Below are 22,205 nucleotides of genomic sequence, written 5' to 3' on the forward strand. Positions count from 1 at the left end.
AGCAGTGCCACACTCTAAAAGACAACAGACCTCTACCTGTCTGCCCTGTTCTTAACAGATGTCTGACAGCTTAAGATCCCCCCTTTACTTTACTACATTTCCCATATTGGGCCAAGTCCAAAAGATAGATCCATTCAAACACTTGCTTACATTAGAATGATCATGGGACACTCAGATCTATACATCAACAGGAATAATGGCCAAACTTAAGGATGCTGGCATGAGTATTGATCTTGGCAGGAGTGGACTCCTTCAGGATGAGTTCATGCTGCATTTTTGTGTGTGCGCTCATTCATAACATGACTTGAGCTAATTTACCTGAAAGGACACTCATCACAACCAATGACAAGTGTTCAATGACAGCGCTGACCTTCAAAGGACAGGACTATTAGGGACATGACTGCTTTCACTGCTGAGTAAGCAGCTTTTCAAGACATGGAAAGGTTACTTAAATGTATTGGCATAGATCATGTTGGCTTGATGAGAGCTTTTGCCTGTTCTAAACCATATTTTAATAACTAGATGGGACTGGAGACTAGATACAAAGCTCTAGGGGGCCATTTTTCTTGGTTTTGGACCATATAAAGCTAACAGCATTCTCTCCTCTCTTCATCAGAACTGGGATGGAATATGACGTGAGTGAGTGAACAGATCTGTCATAAATTGACAGAATTCATTAGGCTGCGTTATTTCCACTACTGTCAGAAATCCCAAATTATGCATAGGGTGGACAAGTGATGGATTTCACATTTTCCAAAGCATTTATTTATTGCTTTACATCATCTAGATTGGAAGTAGAGAGGACATTACCGCTGCCCTGGTAAAAATTATTGGCACCCCTTAATTTCAAGTGCATAATTCAGAATATCTTCGGAAATTAATCCAAATGATACAATTTTGTATAACGAGAATATTTTAACAAAATGTCTGAACAAAAGAAAAATAGTAATGAAATAATACAAACACAAAATGTACCTCAGACACAATTAATGTCACCCTTCACTAAATTTGGTTTCAGAATCTTTAGAAACAATGACAGCCTAAATGCCATAAAGAAGCTTCTTGACCTGAGACCTTTTCCTCCAGCCTAGCTTTCTGACACTGGGTAGCACATTTCACTCTAAAGTGCCTTGGTAATCTTTTGATTTCATAATTTCTTTGATATATATTCAATGCCTCTAGTACCAGACGCAGCAAAGCAGCTCCACAGCATGACAGAACCTCCACCATGTTTTACTGTAAGTATGGTGTTCTTTTCCTTACGGGTTTCGTGCCATCCTCTTTAAACAAACTTATGCACTGTGTTTTCAAAGAGCTCTACTTTGGTTTCATCTGTGCATAGAACATTAGGACTTGAGACTAACAGCATCCCGTCGTCCCAGTGACAATAGAAAATGTGTGCAGGACGAAAGAGATTTCATCAATTTTTTTATTTATTTATTTCAAACAATCACTTAGCAATGACAAACTGAGCTGAGTGCTGACTAGTGACTACAACGGAGTGCATCTTCTCATGCTGTTACTATGGTTATTATCGCGAAACCTGAAATGTTACAGTGCAAACCTCTGCATAACTCATAAATCCTTTGTCTGAGGTAACTTAAGGACAAATTTAAATGGATGAATTTTGTTATTAGGCATTGCATTGAAACAGTCACCTGCCACTTGCTAACTAGGGATGGGAATTTATAAGATTTTATTGATTCAAATGCCATTATCTATTCTGGTTATCGATCTGATTCTTTACAGATTCCATTATTGATTCTTGTGGATTTTCTGTGTTGAAAAAAGTAGGCCTATACAGGTTTTCAGTGTCAACAACGCAAATTTTATTGAGTCTCTGAACACTGAACAAGATAGATAACTGCTCTGTAGTTGTTCAATCCCCCGAGGAGGGGGTGCTGTCTAACTCTTTAGGTCTGCCTTGTATTAATTTACAAAAAAAGAGAGAAAAAAAAAAAAAGGCTCTCGGATGGGAGCCGGCTCCTATCGTTCACTTAAAAGAGCTGGCTTGTTTGCGACCGAAACAATCATACCTTAACTGCTCTGTTGAGACTGTAAAGCACTCCTGATATTTAATGCTCTGCTGCGCGTCTACACATGTTTCATGTTTGTTTTCAAATTAAGCCACACTTCCTCGAATCCTTCGTTGTCGTTCGTGCTGACTGCCTCTCGCGGAGGTGTTTTGCAAGGCACATGGAACTAAGCGGAAGGCATCGATAGTGGAATCGTAAGGCATAAAGGCGAATGATGTCGATGGATCGAACCAGTTGGAACCGGTTCTCAACAGGAGGCGGTTCTCGATTCTCATCCATATTTTTTTTTTTTAAAGTATATTTTTTTGGGCTTTTATGCCTTTAATGGACAGCACAGTGGAGAGTGACAGGAAACGGGGAGGCAGAGAGAGGGGGAATGACATGCAGTGAAAGGCCGTCCGATGCTGCCGACTGCAGCGAGGACTGTAGCCTCTACACATGGGGCGCCTGCTTAAACCACTACGCTACACGACGCACCGATTCTCATCCATATTGCTAACGTTACTTGCAGGTGAACTTTGTGGGCACCAATCTCGGTGTATGTGAGTATATTAGCTAAAGCATACATTTAGATGATTTCAATCTGTTTTTGTGATCTTTTTTGTTGTAAGTCTTAACATTTTGTAGACATACAGTATATTGTGTGTGGACAGTAGTGATTGCAGTTATATCCACGGATCGGAAAAATTAGTACTTTAATTAATAGCAGATCGGTTGCAAGTGGTGAAATGATACATCATTAATGACGAAATTATTATTTACATTCTCTAAAATGTTAACAAAGCAGAGATGCAGTCCACTGCTCTCTGCAGCAAACTGTTTCATTTTTATGTCAGGCGAATTACTGACTTACAACTAAGCAAACTAATAACGGGGAATATGAAGAAATACAGAAACTAATATGGGTTATCAGGAGGCGAAACAGGACCAGAGCAGAGAGCATACATCCATCTAATCTAATTATAAAGTAAGAATCTCTGTCTGTCTGTTCTTCACAAATCCAGAGAACTTTGCATCCGATTGACATCACACTTGGTGGGTGTATTGCTGGGGACCAAAAGAAAGAGCAGTTGGTTCATAATTTGGTGCAATTTGGACACATGACGTGTTTAGTATCAATAAACAAATAACTAACAACTACAGATGATCATAAAGTAAAGAAACAATATTTAGATTTTGGGATAGTTTACATGAATTTAGTGACGATTAGAATTGTTTTTGAGACAGGTGATGAAAAAAGTTAGTCTGGCCCCCGGAACCTTATCCCAGAAAGACTGTAGCTTAGTTATTGAAAACATTAACATTTCCTTTTTGTGCCTTTCCTTCAATAATTGTGTCCTTCACCCATGGAGCCCTATTTGGTTTACTGTGAAATGTATGGTACGGGCAGAAAACATCACTCCAGATTGTTGTACATCAGCTTGAAGCTCTTTAGATGTCTTGTGTGGTGTATATATGTATATATCTACATTACAGTGAAGTCAGAGACTTCAGTAATAATAAATGCAATACTGCATATCTCTCCACTAGCCAATATGCTTTAGTCACCAGTCAGCAAAGAGTCAAAAACATTTGGTAAATGGTGTCCTGGAGGAGACCTGTGCACTCACTTGAATAGTAACCAAAACATAAAGATATAAAATATTACACCTTGAGAAAATGTATAAGCTGTTAAGTCATGTTTGAACCAATGAAAGGACAGCTGTTGTATCTGCAACAGTCAGTGGGTACGCTATCAAAAAGATCTACAACGAACACCAATATCATGCAACTTCAATCACAGTGAAACCTGTAAGTTTAATTCCCAAAAGTATATGTCATAAAGAATTTTATCAATGTGAATAGGAGGCTGAAGTCAAATACACATGTGTAAAAAGGTGGGTAAATTAGAGTTGAGTAGGTTTAAACCTCCTCTATACTGCATACACTAGAACAAAATGGAAATTTCAGTACTTGGATCACATTCAAGTGGGCAGAGTTAAATGACATATCTGCTGCGCTTCAGTCACTCTCTGTAGGGATTCATCCACTCTCCCCTCAGCTGCCTTATGGAATGCTGACCCAGCACCTTGCTCCATCTGACCAAGAGCTACGCCCACTCAAAGAAATAACGCAACCTGTGTGCAATCTTCAATTGTGCCAGCATTGCTATATACTGACCGGAATATTCATACACATGGTGAGCAATAGACCATGAACATTACTCAGTTGAACTTTGTAATAACAAAATAAATGCCCTCAGTGCACTAATGGTGGGGAACTTTGGTTGGGTATAACCATGGTGAGGGATAAGAGTAATGCCAGGGAGTGGAACACTTCAATGTTTGACTGAGGTGCAGCAGGGCAATCTAATGCAAGGTTGTCAAACCATCAGCCACAGAGTACATAGCTTTTACTTCCAACCAAATATGACAGATGTTGAACTCACCAATTACTCCCCCTATTCTGGTGAAAACTGTAAAATTGCCTGCTATAGAAAAATGGTAAACGCTCAACCTGCTATGGCACAGGGTTTTACTTCCTTCAACTTTAGTTTAACATCTTTGTGCTAGTCAACCCACAGTAAGATACTCACTGGTAAACACCTGCTCTAAAAGTGTAAATCCTAACAGTTTCAAGGACATTGTTCAGTGACTCCAACCAGCCTGGAAAAGGAAATGCTACATGTCAAGCCCATTTTGTGAAAACTGAATACTACTAGTAATAACAAAATAATAATTCTCAGTCAGTTGCTTTCTTCAGCTTTCTTTGTAGAAAGGAGTGAGACGTTTGAGATGCTTGCTCTAAGGGATCAATGGGATCACTAATCCATCACTATTAGGCTGATGTTTTGTTGCTGTTTATGGCACAGATTTTAATTTGAAGGAGAGTGTGAATGTGCAAAGTAACTAAATACAAATGCTCTATTTTTCTATTATTGAGAAGCTTTTTAATGTACTTTTTATATCTTACATAAATCAAGTAAAAGGAAATTCTAATTTTGCTTAATCAAAACTACTTGGGTAACAGTTATGGCATATTGGAGGGGATATTCTATTTAAGTTGGCTTTGTACCACTTTTTATGGTAGCTTTAGGTTATTTTTATTGAAATAAATATGGTCAAGATGCCACATTGACTTTTACAATGATTATCAGTCATATTTGTCTTTTGTTCTCAACATGTCCTTTTTTTCACAAGTACTGATGATCTATTATACAATATCTCCTCTTACCTCGCTGTTGTGTCCTCTGAGGTTGAAGTTTACTCTCTGCGGAGTGGGCCGGTCCCGTCTACAGTGGCTGGATGTGAACGTGACCCCGACAACTCCTCGGCCGTTCCCGGTAGCGAGCCAGCCCTCCTCGTAGTAGCGCTTCCTGCACACTGGCTTCTCCTTCTCGCTCTTAGGCACCCGGCCCTTCCATGACAGGCACAGGATGTTGGAGTCGCTACAGAGGACGGGGCCATGCTCCACGGCGGCGAACATCCCTGCAGCTCTCTACACCCCCGTGGATAAAAACAGTACCAAGCGAGAGGTTGGGGGGTTCTTCGGAGGGGTCGGTACCGTTATGAGTGCTTCTCCTCCACTGAGGTTACTGGTTCGATGTCGGATGTGAGAAAGCGATAACGGTGCATAGTACTTGCGCTTCCCCCCGGCTGTCTCCTTGATTTGCAGTACAGATTAAAGGTGGTCAGTGAAAACTTCTCCAAATGCACAAATGAGGTCACCAGGGATTGCTGGATTTGAGACCCAAATGGGCTGCATACACAACAAAAGGCACTCAATCAAGTCATTTTGATGTTTGATCAGTGAGCTGCCTCGCTGATGATGTTTCAATGACAAGGCAACAGATTAGATTATCGGGAAAAATATTTAGAAATCCTCTGTCGGAGATTCCAGACTCATGCCAGCTGATCAAAAACAAACATCCACAAAAAAACTTGTAAACTCACAAATGGGGAATGCATCCAATCCATTCAACACGTTCCTGCGCTTCCAGTCGATGTGAACAAAGTTTCTGTCCAGTTCAGCATGTCATTTCTAGTCTCTGTGTCCTGCTCATACGATCCCGACCGTGTGTGAGAGAGGAGGAGCAGGGTCCCCTCTCCATCAGCTGTCAGCCCGCAGGAGAACCGCTTCTCCCGGTAACGTCATCACGTCTTTTCACCCCGCCTCGGGGATCCCATGAAGGACTGCTGGATAGCACAAAAAATAAAGGGTGTTGCTATCACACAGAAATGGTCACTATCAAATAAACAAGCGAGTGTTATGAAATCGTTTGATTTGTTTTCTAAAACGGACGACGTAACGGTACAGGCGTTAAATGCCCTCACCTACCGCCTTCAGATGTTAATTTAAATATTAATGCTTGCCTAAAATTACCCCTCATTTACCGTTACTTAATGTCTCCCTGAGCAACCACTTTAGTTCGAGGATTATCCTGTTCAGCGGAAGGATATTTAACTAATTGCTGAATTATTTAAAATGACCATGTATCATTTTAGCTCTGGTTTTATTAAGCTACACTGATGTAACAATGCGGCCTCCCGAGGCTTAACAGTTAAATAAACAGTAAAAGGGGAAAACAGACAAGAGACAAAACAATTGGATGAGAGACAGGAGAGAAATAAAATTCAGGCAGTGACAATCCGTGAAATCCAACGAGGTCCGTCAGACCAAACAGACAGACCAATGGGCAATAACGGATGGCTAATGACTGTCTTCTGACGATAAAAGGGCAAACAATGGACAACTGTTACATAATAATATAACTGAGATTTAGATTAAGTCAGTTGTCAATATGATAAAAGATAGTATCCACATAAATTCCAATATGACTAAACAGACAAGAGTACACGCGCATCCCATACACCTCCAGCAAAAGAAAAGCAGTAGAATATGCCAATCTGTTAACATCTAATAATGTACGTTAACATAAAGAAAAACCGGGTGATACTAACGTCACTAACTGACGAACAAATACAGCTGAAGCCCGTAAGATGATGATGCCCAAACACTCATCACCATGAGCTGCCTGCTAGCCACAGCTAGCTAGATCCTGGATGTTGAGTCCAGACAGACAACTCTGTGGGCTCCGCAGATCAAAACATGTCAGCCGCCGGATTAATCTTTCCTTTAATTCATTTATCTTCTTTGTGCAGTAATATAACTGAGATACTTGGAGAATGCAGCTACCGGTGGCTGTCTGTGTTGTCTCCTCCACAAAGAACAGTCAGTGATAGCTATTCAGCTAACCGACCTGCTAGCTAGCTGAACCTGAACCACCATCAGCGGAGTGACTGGCTCCGTTCACCCGCCGTTGGCAGTCGTCGCTAACAAGCTACAGTTAGCACATTAGCTGACTGATTATCCTAAGGTTTTTTTATATTAGCATACAGCTATTAAAAATAACCATACGTCGGCGGCGTAGTGGACAACATGGCAAAATAATATCAGACCTGTCGTCAACAAAGGCAGGGAAACATCAACGACCAGTAGAGCGCTTACCTCGGCTGTGTGCTGCTGTTACTACTGCCGCTGCTTCCTCTGCCTGCAGCCTGCTACTGTACACTGGCAGGGCCCGACAGCTGTGTCACGTGACAGGCACGTGATTTAGCCCAATTAAATTATCACAGCTTCACATCAATAAGTGTAGTGTTTTAAGTTTAACCTAATCTTCTTACAAGTGAGGATGAAATGATGTGGTCTTCGTTGTCAATCTGCCCACAAACATAGCACAGCATGTAGTCACTGGAGAAGAATTCAGAGCAGAAGCAGAGATAATGCATTGTATTTTATAAATCGATTAAATGTTTTTTGTATGTATATTTCTAATATGACAATATAACAGTAAATACAATAACTATAGCGGCAGATTCTTTACTAAAGGATTAGTAGCAAAACCACGGTGTAAAAATACTCAATTACAAATAAAAATCCTGCATTAAACATCTGACCAGAGCAATGGTGGACTGTAACTTATATTTACTCAATATACCACTCAATAGCTTAAATCAATTTTTGAACTACTTGTACTTTATTACCCCTTATTTCTCTTTTATACTATTTTACACTTCTACTGTTATACTTTTCCCTCCACTACACTGATTTGACAGCTTTAGTTTCTATTTATTTTGACAGTGCAGTTGAAAAAATATATATTCAACAAATAAATTATGATATATTAATCTTCCAATAAGTATAAGAAGTTATATAGAAGTAGTATAAGAAGGTATAATTTTACTTTTGGTACTTTGATTGTAATGCCAATACCTTGGTACTTTTACTGAAGTAAAAGATCTGAGCTAATTTAACTACAGTCATTTATTCTACAGCGTTGCATCATATTTCATGAGTTGATAGTACGTTTTGTATGTAAAAACCAATCTGCAAATTAACCAGTAACTAAATCCATCAAATAAATGTAGTGGAGTTAAAATTACAGTATCTAGTTATTTATTTTGAATTATTTAACAGGGACAGGACAGATGAATATTGTAACAAATGAAGAAACAGTATGAATATGTAGCATAGCCACCATTCCTGTTTGGGCTGGTTTTTACATCAGAATTATTGCCTAGAAGAGTAGAAGTACAGCAATGGACTACCAACTGCACAAAGCAGCCAACTGTGCCAGGGCCCCAGACTGTCAGGGAGCCAAGAAGCCCCAGCTTTACATATCAGATAGCTGTACATAATTTAATTGATTGCAAATTTGGTTAGCAGTTTTCTCCACAAAAGTATCATATCAACTACAACAAGTCTTGCATAATTACTCAATCTTGTGGCCTTTGTTTTTTAGAGGAGTCGTGTGTCAAAACTGTTTTAAGGTACATATTTACAAATCAAATTTGGAATATGCTCCAAAGTAATGGGCACAGAAGTTATTCCAACACAGGAACACGGGAATACTGTTTTCTTTTCTGGGTGTTTATGGAAATAATGAAGCAGGCATGTATGGCAAGAACAAGAAAGTTTTGCCTTGTCTAAAAATGACATAAAATGGAAAAGACTCAAACAAAATACTAGTACTTCAAAACTATACTTTTCCCACATACAGTATATTATGTATTGTAAAGATTAAAAAAAATCTATTTATAATGATGGGATGATCGACCAGCTGTGGTGTTAAGGTTACCACCGACCTGCCACAGTTGTAGTTTACCCTCCAGTACTCGCGAGGGCAGTATTGAGAAGTTGTTTGTCCTTATACCCCTCCTACTCCAAAAACATGGCTGCTCCCGTGGCTCTCAGGCGACAACTATTTTCTTTGGCAAGGATATTCACGGGGATCTCACATTTGGTACAATAACTAACTTTTTTTTTTCTAACAGCAACTAACGTATTTGACATTTGTTTCACTTAGGAAAACTGAACGTAGATGATCAATAAATCTTACAATTTGGTCACTGTCAGCAGTAGTAGCATGGTGGTTACACAGCAAATGTCATCTCTAAAGGTCCACTGATCTAAGTTTATTTATTTCCAGGGACCGGGAACTTCGGGTGCCTGTTCAGGTCACAGGAAATATAATATAATCAGGTAGGTAACCGTTTTCCCTCTCCGCTTGTATGACGTCTATCTAGTTTATTATTACCTGTAGTAAACGCAAGCACACGACGCATGTTTGCTGCTACATCAGTGAGACACAGTCATCATTACAGCCCTTTGTTGCCAGACATTTTGATCAGCAGAGTGCATGTGGCTGTAACTGGTCTACATAATTTACAAGAGCCTAAATTCTATTCTGAAACTCAAGGGAGGCACACATGTACACCATGATTGCATTTGCAGCAGTTAGGCCTATAATATATTCAGTGCTTTCAAGTCAATTGTGTGTGTGAAGCCAAAGGGCAAAAACAACCAGGAACAGCTGTCTCACAGTTACAGAAGCGTTTGTGCTGGACTTTGCATTCTGACAAAGATCGTTAATATGCCAGAAATGACTCACCGCTGTCTCTGCAGGTCCCATCTCCCACTGACATCCAGCACTTCCTTCCACACATCAACAGTGTTTTCATCAACACCTTCAGCTGTAAGTTATCAGAATAACTTTATTTACTTAAGACTGTTTTTAACAGCTCAGTATTAAAATAATGTTATAGTGTGACTTTCACTTGACTACATGTCTATCCTGTTTCCTTACATGTATGTCTCCTTGCAGATCACTGTCACAGAAGAGCCTGATGCACTGTTTCAGAGGGTGTCAGTTTTGGTCAAAGGTCATGACAGGGCCGTCCTGGACAGCTATGAGTTTTTTGCCACCATGGCAGCTAAAGAGCTGGGCATCAACATCAGCAAAGTGTGAGTCTTAGTGAAGCAGCCGTATGATAACAATGATGACTGGTAACTGCTGTATAACCTTCTTAATGCCATCATTTTCATCATGCTTTTCCCCTGCAATAGTTACGAGCCTCCCAAGGAGATAGACAGGCTTACACTCCTGAAGTCAGTACACATCTTCAAAAAACACAGGGTCCAGTATGAGATGAGGACGCACTACCGGTGTATTGAGGTGAGGAACTTCAGCCCTGTTTAATTTGCACCTTTTATGGCAGAGCTACTTACACCTGTACTATTCTTATCAAGTTTTCCCTTATGTAATTTTTAGCCTAACTCCACTCAATGTCAGTCTGAGCACAAATCTAATTACATACAAGTAAGAACACCTATGTGATTCCCTTTAAAATCAACCCATTAGGCAGGCCATTTGTGTCAAAAGGTTAAGTTATTATTCAGTCTTCTTAATGGTTCATGATGATTAGGTAATTGGTTTAATTTGTCCCTTCTCTTGTTTTGTAGTTGTCTCATTTAACGGGCTGCACAGCACAGGCATACCTCGAATACATCCAGAGGAACCTCCCTGAAGGTGTAGCCATGGAAGTGACAAAGGTGAGGCACTGCAGAGCCCTGCCCTATCTGTTCTAGACCTATGGACTAAACAGAAGAAATTAATTAATTTATTCCCCTCCTCTTGTTCTGTTCATGTTGTCAGACTGCCATGGAGAAGGTTCCAGATCACATCCTTGAACCCATGTGGAAGGACGACACCATTGACGACAAGCCCAGCCAGTGAATGCAGTGATGAGCAACAGATGCATATTGGGTGTCTTTTTTCAGACATCAGTGAATATGCTGGGTAATTGGGAAAACGTTAAAAATGAAATACTACTATACACCTGTCATGACCTCCTGAACTGCTCATCATATATAATTCAAAAGAAACATCAAAATTGATAGAATGGAAAAAGGTCCTCTTCAGTTACAGAATATGCATTCATTGTCACCATGTACCAGTGTCTTTATGCACTGAAACTTGTTTTCATCGTCCTTTTCTTGTCTTTTCTGTGTCAAAACAATGTGGAATCAATTGTATGTTTCTCTTCCCAATAAATGTCACATTCTGCATTTAATGATTCTCATAATTCTTCCACATTAATACAATGTTTTTCTGTAACTATCTGCTGTGATATTGGACTGGATTGTTACCCTGTATAAACATGTATGTAATGAAGGAGGCAAAACCAGCACACAAGATTTTTTTTTGCATTTATTGAGGAATTGGTATACAATGATTTATAATGCAAAACATAAAATCATCTGGATTCAACACTTACTTTCTGTTTAACAGTGACTTACATGGCGTACTTATCTTGAGCGTCTTCCTGTCATTGTAAGGAGATTTCCTGAGAGTTTCCTAAATGTCCCTGTATTTATCATCATAGATGCTTGGCTAACTCCATGGCTCTAAAAAAAAAAAAGACTTGAGGCTTGCCCCTCTCCCTTTGTCTTCCTGTATGAAAAGGAGCTTTTGTACAGAGATAACATTAATCATATTGTAATTTATGTCCACAAAGGAAGTAGTGGTAGGAAGCTTTAATCTTTTTTGCTGCAGAGACTCAACATTTCCAGCTATACAACACAAATCACATGATTACTGTCATTTTTAGCCCCTGCTAATTTTTGCAGAGACCTGGTTGTATGGTTGCAGAGATCTTGTCTGATTATAAATGTTGGCTCATACATTATATGTCACATTTTTTCTTCCATAATGACCATCGATATAATACCTGCTGACCATGCACCAGCCATGGTTATGCATTTATTTATAACCTTAAAGTGACAGAAAGTACCTTACCAAAATTCGAAATCAGGATTTCATTCGGTTTTGTTTGAGTACAGCAGGTTAAAAAAAATTAGTTCAAGATTCACAGAAATATTTGGTGATCTCTCTTTAAATAAATATGCCCGAACATAACCCTGAAAATGCTCTATTCACTACACAAGCCAACTGTAAAACTTATTCATGTGCACTTTAACGTTTGATATTCATATACTGTGTAATATACTTCCTCAAATGAGCTTATGTAATATTTTTTATTCAGTATTTTTATCATCCAAACATAAGCATACCTTTGGAATCTTAATACCTTAACCCCCATGACACTGCAAAACAAACATCATTAGTGTTTTTGTCACTTCATCAGTGACAGGATATTGTCACTTAAATACAAACACATCATGATTATGGGAACTGGTATAACTGTGGTGATGAATTGTAAGTTTATGTTTACCAGGACAAATAAACAACAGTGTAATGCTCTGTTGCTGTCGATTTTAGGTTGAGTTTCTGAACTTACCTGTTGGCTTTCTGGCCCACAAGTGAGAAGTGGTCAATATTTGCTGCTGATACTATATCCAATTAAATCTGCTTTGCCAAAGACCTCATTCACATCAGACATTTTTGCTTGCCATAGTAGAAAAGGACTAACGACGGCTGTTTAATTCAAGTGTCCATCAAGCCACGAGTGTGACAGTGATCCAGAATGCACAATAACAAGGGCCTGAAACTGAAGCAGCAAAATGTAATTCAGCCTTCATTCATTTCTACCTGTGTATTTTCTACTGTGACATGCCAACAAAAAGGCCTATAGATCAACTCAAGTGAGTTGAGAGTGGGAGTGCAAAAACACTGATCTGTCTTTTCCTGCATATATACCTGCATGCTCTTTGAATTACCATAAATTGCACTAGCTATTATAGTTTACATCTGAAAGTACTTCCATGTAAATTGAGCAACAATCTCTCCAAATCAGAATTTTGTTTGTACCCATTTGAGGAGAGACAAAGTACCTGTGTAGTATCTGTAGTTGTTTCACCTTCCATCCTGAAAGAGAGAATCTCCAGGCATCAGAGAAAGAGGGGTTTAGGGATTAAGGCACAAGAGGAGGCTCACCTTTTCAAGCGAAGTGCCGGACCTCTGGTGTCTCGCTGCTGTTGAAGGAGGGGAGAGATGTGAGGGAGGGCCTGGGTTCCTGGGGCCTGGGAGGTTAACTGTACTGTGTGCCCCCCTTCAGGAGACAACAACAGTCAGTCTGTTACAATCAACCAAAGGGAGAAACAAGAAGGGACTGCAGAGATTGAAGAGGCAGCAAAATGTACTGAGAGTGCTGAAGAGATGGAAAAAGACAGACAGAGAAGGGGAGAGTGCAACACCTGTCTGTGGCTCATATTTTGATGTTTATAGCCATATGTGCGTATTCTGCAGCATCTGAGTGGCTCAGTAAATAAAATGCTCTTTCTTCCAGAAATCATGTCAAATCCTTGTATGTGCCAGCAGTAGGCTACATACAACAGACTTTTTATTAATAATAAATGCCTCTCCTTCATGTGATTGTACCTCTGCATTACAGCAGGGCTTTTGTTTTATCTTAATAAATTATTATGCCTTATGGCAAAACAGCCACATGCATTCACACAGTTTGCAAAAACTTGGAGGAGCTCAAATATTTAGATTATTGGTGTCCACTCGATTCAAGAGCAAATCTGTGTGTTCAAAACATGAATTTGATCATCATAACTGTTACTGTTATTCCATCTACAGGCATGGCTACAAATGTGTATTTTTATGATTACAAATATATGGGGTGTAGCAGAAATTATATAAGAAAATTGAACTATTAGAATAGACACTGGACAATACACAATACTGAAATTCTCAAAACCCATCGGTCCCCTTTGAAGTCAAATTAAAATTACTGACAATTTATTATAAAATATGACAGTGCTTATCCTTGCAGATGATGTCCTCCTTTTAGACATGCTACCACTGAATTTGAAATGTGACATGACGTTCAGTGCCTTGCAAGTGGAGCGGTTCTGAATCCTCCAGTGAGATTTACATGGGAAGATATATGAACACACTGCTTTGAGTAAATGAAACTCATGTTTTAGGTCCTTTGCAACTAAGGATGCAATTCATAGATTAGGTTTCCAAACCTACAATAAATTTCAGCCCTCAGCAAGCCCACAGAAAAACTAGTATGTTCATTAGGGCTCCTGGTCCTCCACAATCATTCAAAAAATTCTCCATAATTATGAGCATCTTTGCAGTGGTCTTTGCATGGATCAAATGTTCACTTTCAAATATCAAACAGTTACGGTGCCACTGTGTACAGCATTAGCTCTGACATTGCCATTCATTCTGTTTCAGATATTAAAGAAATGTTGTAAATTGTAATGACAACTCTCAGACTTGTTTGTGAATAAACAAAAAAGAGAAGTTGAGTTTATTTTTAGTTTTATTATTTTTTTTCTTCACGACTACGTCATATGTCTTGACGGTTCGCATAAAACACATTCACAGGTTCACAAAAGTTATGTTAATTACAGTGAATAAAGTATTTGTAACACTTCAAAAAACTAAACACAGTAAAGAGTAAATTCTTATCCTTAACTGAAGCAAATACTAATGGAATTTGCTTTCATTTATAAAAGCTACTAGATATATATTTCAGTGTAATATTCATTTATAATTCTTTTTCCTTTTTGTCATTACACAATAGATTGCTGGAGACAAACATGAATGTTCCAAACAGCAATACTCATAACTTAAAATAGCTGCACATTAACGATATAAAATAAAATTAAATATTCATGAATACTTGACAAGGGGAATATTGTCTGATCACTTAAAAAATGTCTAAGTGTTAAACAATATTTGCTGCACTGCTTGTAACAAAAACGAAAGGTTAGGGAGGTCCAAGGTTTACTAAACTAGTTAACAGTGGTGCTTGAGGGCTGTTGTGTACTTTCATAAATTTTTCCCCCTTCCCCCACCTTCAAACATACATTGTCACCCATATTTTATTCTTTATTAAGAATCAGGAAATTTTCTTAAGGCTCACAGGGTGACTGTAACAAGAACCAAAGAACCATTTAATGAACTTTGACAAGAATTTTCCTCCCTTGTTTGTTTTTAACAGCTTTTTCTCAACAAAGTCAAATAGTTCCTACAGTACCAACAGTATTTATAGGTAACAGAATGTAAGAATGCCTTTACAATGTTAAGTTTTGAGGCATTTTATGTGTCCTCGGTTGTAGTTAGTCATTTCACATTATTTCTCTGCCAGTAGACAATATCAATAACCAGACATTTGGCCACAGAGTATGTAATAAAGATACTCAGAGACTTTGTATAACACATAGTTCAGGGCGTTTCATTCACTGCACCACTTTAGGCCCCATTAACAAGTGCATGGTTATTGTTTTTAGGGCAGGCTGTGTTAAAAGCGTCGGCCACCAGGGGGCCCTGGCCACCTCTGGCCTCTGCCAGGTGGGGGATGAGGCGGAGGAGAGACCGGTCCATTGTGGTAGCTGTGTAAAAGGATAAAATCACACATTGGATTCTTGGCTTTGGCCAATAGGGGGGGCATACTCTGATGAGAGCAGCCTTCTGAATTATTCCAGTCAGGGATATCACCCCATCTGAATTAACTGTGTTCCTTTGAGAGGCAAAATACAGTGAAATGTCCTTTCCAGTTTCATTATTCCATGCACTATTTAAGAATTTGTCTTCAAATAGTTGAGCAGCAAGTATAATTTTTTTTTTATAAACTAACTTAATATTCTTTAACTCAACAACTGTTGTAGTACGACTATTTGGGCATTATTTCTTCTATTTGGTAGACAAACTGAGAAAGAAATGCGATAATTAGAGGGCAAGTTAAAGTAAAGAAAATTAAGTTATAATGAAGTTTAAGAGAAAGAGACAGAAAAGACTGTATTTGTGTCACAATCCTCAGTCTTTGTTCTCGCAGTTTGTAGTGTATTTCCATCAGAGATTTAAAGGAACACAACTGGGGTAAACATGTCTGACATGCTTCCCAGATGTACTTTAAATCAATTAGGAGTCTTAAAAGTATGCAAGCAAAGTGTAGAGAATTGTGACTTGCAAAGCTTAAGCATGATATTAATATTCAAAGAGCTCTTACCCTCTTGGGCCGCGGGGATGAAAGTGGCGTGGAGGTCCAGGAGGCAGCATACCACGGCCTCGAGGGTGAGGTGGGCGCCCTCTGAAACCAGGATGACCTGGAGGAGGAGGTGGAGGGGGTCCGTGCCTACAGACAGGTGCAAACATGACAGCAACGCAAGAAACAAGTTTCATGCACATTTTGTCAGTAAACCTATCAAAACCTGTTGTAGTGAGTAACAAGTGATGCACTTCTAAGGTCAGTTGTGTGATACTAAACCTCCACTCAGTGGAGGCAAGTAATTCAAAAAGTAAAAAGTGACAAAAACGTAATAAACTGCTGCATCAAAATGTATGTAATAATAAAATGTAATAAAATATATCGTTACTCTGTCTACTGTAACCAGATAAAACAGATACTTTTAGGACCAAAACACTATAGAATCTTCCTTAAAATCTTCCCTGTGTGAGGTCCATTTAGCTACTAAAGCAGCTTCATGGGTGTCTGGACATGTGATTGTGTAAGGTGCTTACCTGGGCATAGGTGGGAAGGGGCCTCTGAGGTGCATGGGAGGTGGGGGGGGAGGAGGAGGAGGCGGGCCCATACCCATTGGTCCACCCCTACCTCGATGGCCTCTAAGATCTGGGTAAGGGCGCATTCTCCCCATTCCCCTGCAAGGGAAAGGCAGGAAATATAATTTATCAAAACGCAACTGTGGTTCATAAGGTAGAGTGGATCATCCACTAATCAGGTAGTTTGATCCCCGGCTCCTCCAGTCCAGTTGTTGAAGTGTCCTTGGGTAAGATACTGAACCCCAAATTGCCCCTGATGGCTGTTCCAACAGTGTATGAGTGTGTGAATGTGGCATATATTGTAAAGCAATTTCAGTGGTGACTAAGACTAGAAAAGCGCTAATTAAGTGCAATCCATTTACCATTTACCAAACTGATAAGGGTTGATACCTAAATACATTACACCTCAGTGGTAGTTTCACTTTGAGTAAACCTACAAAAAAGAAAAACATTTAGAGGACTTAAAACATAACCACACTATTTGTTTGTATTCTAGCATAATACTTAAAACACTACATGTTTGATTAATGAAGTACCTCATGGGTGCAAGTCCATTCATGGCTCCATCCTTCATTCGACCCCTCCCATGTCCAGGTGGACCAAACCCCTTTATCATGCCTCTTCCACCACGCATGCCACCACGAATCATCCGACCCCCTCTACCACGGCCTTTGAACCCACGACCCCTGAGGAGATTTTAAAAAAAGAAGAGGAAATCATTAACTATATACAGTATTGTTGTGTTCCCCAATCCGACCTCTTCATGATTGAATCATAAAACTAGAATGGCATTCAGTAGAGCGCATACCTCCGCCAAGGCCAAACAATCCAGCACGTCTGTCAGATCCAGATTATTATCATTATTATCTTGATCTGCACCAAATTGTACAAACTCATAGATGCCAACACAATAAATATGTAAGATTTTTTTCACATAATTCACACATTATTTCCTGAATTATTTCCTTTCAACAATGTTGAAAAATGCCCCATCTCACAATGTTTAGGAAAGTGACAAAAATAATTACTGGATCCCTTTTACTAGATCTGCACCACAATATAATAGTTTCTACCCTAGCCCACACCCCATCCCTCCACCACCTTACTTTTTTCATAACCCTGCTCACAAACAGAAACGGGTGAAAACATAACCTCCTTTACTGAGGTAAAGATAAGAAAAAACCATGAGCAAATCTAGATTTCATTTGAGAGTGTATTCATTGACTGCTGTTTAAGAGACGTGATGTGAGGGGGACTCTCACCTGCTGTCTACATGTAGGTTAAAAACATTATACATTCATATATACAGTAGAGGCTGTACAAGACAACAGGACAGACCTGGATTTATTCTCGATTACAGGTCTCTCAGATTCATCCTTGGAAGTCTTTGAAGTTTCTGTCATCTTCTCTTCTGTGTCTGCATCCATCTGAAATGATTCAGTCAGTAATTACATACAGCACACTACCACAATGGCAATTTATTTAACATTAGTAGTTGTTAAAAGTAACATCCTTTATTTTCTTACACACAAAACACAACTTGCTCATGACTTCTCATGACACTTCTAATAGCAAAGATACTCTCTGCTTCCACATGGAAATGTATTATTCAAACTCTGCAGAAAGAAAAAAAAAAGGGCATTGTACCATTTTAAAAATAAATTCATGTAGAAATAAATTAACTGTGAATTCCCTGCAGCTGTAAGGTAATCAAGCATGACTTGAACAAATGGCAGCCTCATTCACCAAGATTTATCTGATGTAGGAAAAAAATCCTCTTGCAAAATCATTTTTTAAACTAGTGTTATATTGATAATCCAGCGATAGCTACTTCTGTGGTTTCTAGATTCTTCTGTAATGCTTGATGAGATACACGTTAACATATATGGGACATTGACATTGAGTGAATTTATCTTTCAACCCCCCCACCCCCATGAGTTTAGTGAACTTCAGTGGCCTCCCCAGTCAACAGATCTGAATCCAATTGAACAGCTTTGGGATGTGGAATAACAGGAGATTGGCTGCATGAATGTTCAGATTACAAATCTGCAGAAATGATGTGATGCAATCATGTCAACATGGACCAGAAGCTCAAAGGTGTTTCCAACCTCTAGTGGAGTCCATGCCATGAAGAACTGGGGGGGTTCTGAGAGCAGTTTCTATTAGGGGGATGTTTACAGGCTGCAGTGTTGCCAACAACTTGGCTACTTAGAAGAGAGCCACCATCTACTCTGCTCAATGAATGGCAGGGCAGCAGCAGCAGCAACTTGTTGATGTTTTGATTATAATATTCACTGATTAACAGCAAATTTAGGCATGTGGTTTTATGATGTGACACAAGGTTGTTAAAAGGTCATTTAACAGATTCTGGACATATGAAACCTCAGCATTGCATTGTTCTACAGCTGGATGTGACACACTGCGAGTTAAGCACAAAGAACTACAAATCAATGCTGAGAGCTAGAAAATTAAAAATAATCTTAAAGAAGTGACTTTCAACTTTCAAATATGACCAACCACCCCAGAAGACCAAAAATTGAACGAAATGTGTTTGTATTCCTCTGTATCAGATACATTGCTGATGGTCTAGCAATTCCCATAATGTTATTTGGCCAAACACCCTTTTAAAAATAACCATATTCTAAGATAAATTCTGTAAGGACACAGTAGACATATACACAACTGTTGAATCCCTGCAGGAATTACATACCATTTATAAACAATATTATAGATGACAAAATGCCACAAGGTATGGTGAGGTCACCAGGAACATTACAGCTTCATTTCTTCAGAATTTTTATGTATGTCTAAAAGCACTTAGGTTTTTAGGATCATTTGCATTCTTCAAAGGCTTATGAACTGTGAGTTTCAGCACCTTTATAGACTTTATATTAATTTATGCAGGTACTGCTGCATTTATATCGACATTTTGTATGCCCTTTGTCTCATACTTTCTTTAAAATGGTAAGGACATTCAGTTGACTACGTTAATTATGTACAACTGGCTAAGATTAATTCAGTCTAATGTAACAAATAAGGCAATTAATCATATCTTCATGACAGTTTAACAGGAGGCTGTAGTTTGAGGTGTTGTTGAATTGTATTGCAACATACTGAGGTGTTTTAATATTTAATACTTCCCATTTATATCGATAAAAGCAGACTCTATCTAGCTATCTATTTACATATGATTAAATATTGCATATTATTGAACATTATAAGGAGGTAGCCACAGCAAAAGGTTTTGTGTGGAGGTGCCACTGCTTTTAATTCGCTGTCTCTGATGCATATGATAATGACAATAACGTCTGTAAGTAAAGGCTGTAACCATGCCATGGAGGACTGTCACATATACATATTCTATCAGTGTTATTTTTAAGTAAATAAGCCTGCAAAGCCAAAGGCACGACGAGCGTCATGGAAACATTTTTATCCTGATCCTGGGAGGCAGTTGGAGCTCTGAGCTCTTTAATATTAAGCTAGGACCAGCAAAGATGCCACGTTCAACAAATGCACTTCAAATCTCAAATCATACTACTTAATACTGTGTAACATATAATGGCTAATGCTGAGCACAGCTGGTTAAATTTTAATGATGACGTTTAAGGGGAATGTCTAATTCCTGGAATTAACATCGCAGAGCAGACCAGACCTGACATGCACTACACTGTGTCCAAAACAGTTGCTTCGTTATAAATAGTGTTCAAGTGGGCATTTAACGTTTGTCTAGCCATTTTCCTGACTAAAAATAAGAAATAAAGTAAGCCTCGTAACGAGTGTGGAGCTAAATATTAAGGTTGGTCGTATATGAAAGGGGCGTTCCTTTGGTATTCAAACGCTTTGGTGAAATGTAAAAGAGAAATCACTTACTTCAGTTGGTGGTGCAGGCGAGGTAGATTAAATAGTAATATATTTTTTCCAACTTGATAATAAAAATAAAAATATATTAGAAAAATAAAAAAAAATGTTTACAAAAACCCCTACAGCTTCTGTGGCCCCTTAGCGCTTTGAAATGGCGGCTTCGTCAGACTAGATTCATCCCAGGTTGGGATTTCTTTGTGAGAAACACATTGTATGAAAGTCACCTCCCACCGGGAAGAATGCTAGTGTCTGATTGGCTCTTTCTAGCTGTCATTCAAGACTGTTGTTGGGTCTTCTGGTATTCTGATTGGAAGAACGGGCTGGCGTACATTCCTACTGTCTTCAGCCTATACTTCAGCCTGAAGACGGTTCATTAACTAACTGGGCCACAAGTTCAACACAAAACATACATTTATTGTAGATTTTTCAGTAGAAACCATGCTTGTGGAAATGAAATGCGTCTGACACACGGTGAATACATTGGATTTATGTGACAACTTCAAAATGTTAAACCAGCCTGATATATTGCATAACTGGGAAAAAAACGTGAAGAATTTTATATTTTACTTGTCCCATACAAAAACAACAGAGCTACTTATTTAATAACCTTCAGACACAAAAAACTTCAAAATATCACACAGCTACTTAAGCTCTACAATATACCAGGAGTATCATACTAATGAGTATGATGTAGTAAATTCTAAAACGAACATGAGAATATTGGAGATATTTTTCATCATTATGACTGTAGCCTATTTCACCCATGAACACATACATCTCAACTAACAGCAAATTCTATTTCCAAACACTGAATTCATAATTCCAACAAAGACAGCCTCATATACAAAAATAATTGTCAAGTGCCCGCTAAAAGAATATTTACATCATGAGAAGGGCAAAAAGAGAAGAAGAATATTAAATGAATTTTACTGATTAAGTTTAATATGGTACTCATCAGAGATATAAAACTAACTCCATCAAATGTCCAGATGAGGATGAACCTGATGCGTAAAAGTGGTCCATTTTGTGTCCGTTACGCGCGGCTCAGGATGTCTGAAAGCTTGTTGATGTATTCAATGGTGTATTTGAGGGTTTGTATCTTGGTTAGAGGTTGACCTCTTTTGCTGTAGTCCGGCGGCAGGTAGTCGCGGAGCTGGTGCAGGGCCTCTGCGAGACTCCTCATCCGCATCTTCTCCCTCTCGCTAGCCTTCATGCGTCTCTTGGTGGACATCTTGGGCTTGCCGTGCCTTTGCGCTGCCGGAGCCGTCCTGCGCCCCGAGAAGCCAAAAGAGAAATCCTTGATCTCCTGATGCCCGCCGGAGTAGCACATCTCCGGTGAAGAGCACATGGAGTCCATCGAGGATTCCGGTGAGGTGGATTGCGGCGAGTCCTGATCTTCTCCAAAAGTACTTTCACGGCTCTTCCATTCGGACAGTATTTTAGCTGTAACCTCCAGGTCCATGTTAGAAATATCCCGAGACTTCCAGGCGTCCATGCAGCGAGGA

At 39.1% G+C, this 22,205-nt stretch overlaps 4 protein-coding genes across 4 annotated transcripts in view; 1 reads left to right on the plus strand and 3 right to left on the minus strand.

Annotated features, from left to right (window-relative positions):
- Window positions 1–7,587, minus strand: part of tulp4 (tubby like protein 4) — a 31,899-nt gene extending 24,312 nt beyond the window's left edge. The window contains exons 1-2 of the mRNA XM_022768964.1: window positions 7,524–7,587; window positions 5,250–6,211 (exon numbers count right to left, since the gene is read on the minus strand). Coding sequence (XP_022624685.1) covers window positions 5,250–5,501 — 252 coding nt within the window. The 5' untranslated portion in view covers window positions 5,502–6,211; window positions 7,524–7,587. The remainder of the gene's footprint in view (window positions 1–5,249; window positions 6,212–7,523) is intronic.
- A 1,647-nt stretch (window positions 7,588–9,234) lies between these two features.
- On the plus strand, window positions 9,235–11,625 carry mrps10 (mitochondrial ribosomal protein S10). Its single transcript, XM_022770432.1, has 7 exons — window positions 9,235–9,318; window positions 9,505–9,557; window positions 9,981–10,050; window positions 10,180–10,319; window positions 10,422–10,530; window positions 10,818–10,907; window positions 11,011–11,625. Exons 1-7 carry the CDS (start codon window positions 9,247–9,249, stop codon window positions 11,089–11,091), a joined length of 615 nt encoding a protein of 204 aa, XP_022626153.1. The 5' UTR covers window positions 9,235–9,246; the 3' UTR covers window positions 11,092–11,625.
- A 3,648-nt stretch (window positions 11,626–15,273) lies between these two features.
- On the minus strand, window positions 15,274–20,861 carry LOC111216355 (small nuclear ribonucleoprotein-associated protein B'-like). The gene is made up of 6 exons (XM_022737857.1): window positions 20,710–20,861; window positions 18,178–18,266; window positions 17,376–17,525; window positions 16,801–16,938; window positions 16,289–16,414; window positions 15,274–15,671 (listed from the first exon to the last, which is right to left on the minus strand). Exons 2-6 carry the CDS (start codon window positions 18,264–18,266, stop codon window positions 15,581–15,583), a joined length of 594 nt encoding a protein of 197 aa, XP_022593578.1. The 5' UTR covers window positions 20,710–20,861; the 3' UTR covers window positions 15,274–15,580.
- An 872-nt stretch (window positions 20,862–21,733) lies between these two features.
- On the minus strand, window positions 21,734–22,165 carry msgn1 (mesogenin 1). Its single transcript, XM_022737958.1, has one exon. The coding sequence runs from the start codon at window positions 22,160–22,162 to the stop codon at window positions 21,734–21,736; it is 429 nt and encodes a 142-aa protein (XP_022593679.1). The 5' UTR covers window positions 22,163–22,165.
- Between the last annotated feature and the right edge of the window lie 40 nt (window positions 22,166–22,205).

Source organism: Seriola dumerili, unplaced genomic scaffold, assembly GCF_002260705.1.
Source record: "Seriola dumerili isolate Sdu_G_001 unplaced genomic scaffold, Sdu_1.0 BDQW01000025.1, whole genome shotgun sequence".
In the NCBI taxonomy this organism is placed as follows: domain Eukaryota; kingdom Metazoa; phylum Chordata; class Actinopteri; order Carangiformes; family Carangidae; genus Seriola; species Seriola dumerili.

Coding starts and splice junctions, on each gene's coding strand:
- mrps10 (XM_022770432.1), top strand. CDS start 9,247: ATGGCTGCTCCCGTGGCTCTCAGGCGACAACTATTTTCTTTGGCAAGG. Junction 10,051..10,179: donor TTTCATCAACACCTTCAGCT/GTAAGTTATCAG, acceptor GTCTCCTTGCAG/ATCACTGTCACAGAAGAGCC. Junction 10,320..10,421: donor GGCATCAACATCAGCAAAGT/GTGAGTCTTAGT, acceptor CCCCTGCAATAG/TTACGAGCCTCCCAAGGAGA.
- LOC111216355 (XM_022737857.1), bottom strand. CDS start 18,266: ATGGATGCAGACACAGAAGAGAAGATGACAGAAACTTCAAAGACTTCC. Junction 16,415..16,800: donor CCCTTCCCACCTATGCCCAG/GTAAGCACCTTA, acceptor ACCTGTCTGTAG/GCACGGACCCCCTCCACCTC. Junction 15,672..16,288: donor CATCCCCGCGGCCCAAGAGG/GTAAGAGCTCTT, acceptor CCTTTTACACAG/CTACCACAATGGACCGGTCT.
- msgn1 (XM_022737958.1), bottom strand. CDS start 22,162: ATGGACCTGGAGGTTACAGCTAAAATACTGTCCGAATGGAAGAGCCGT.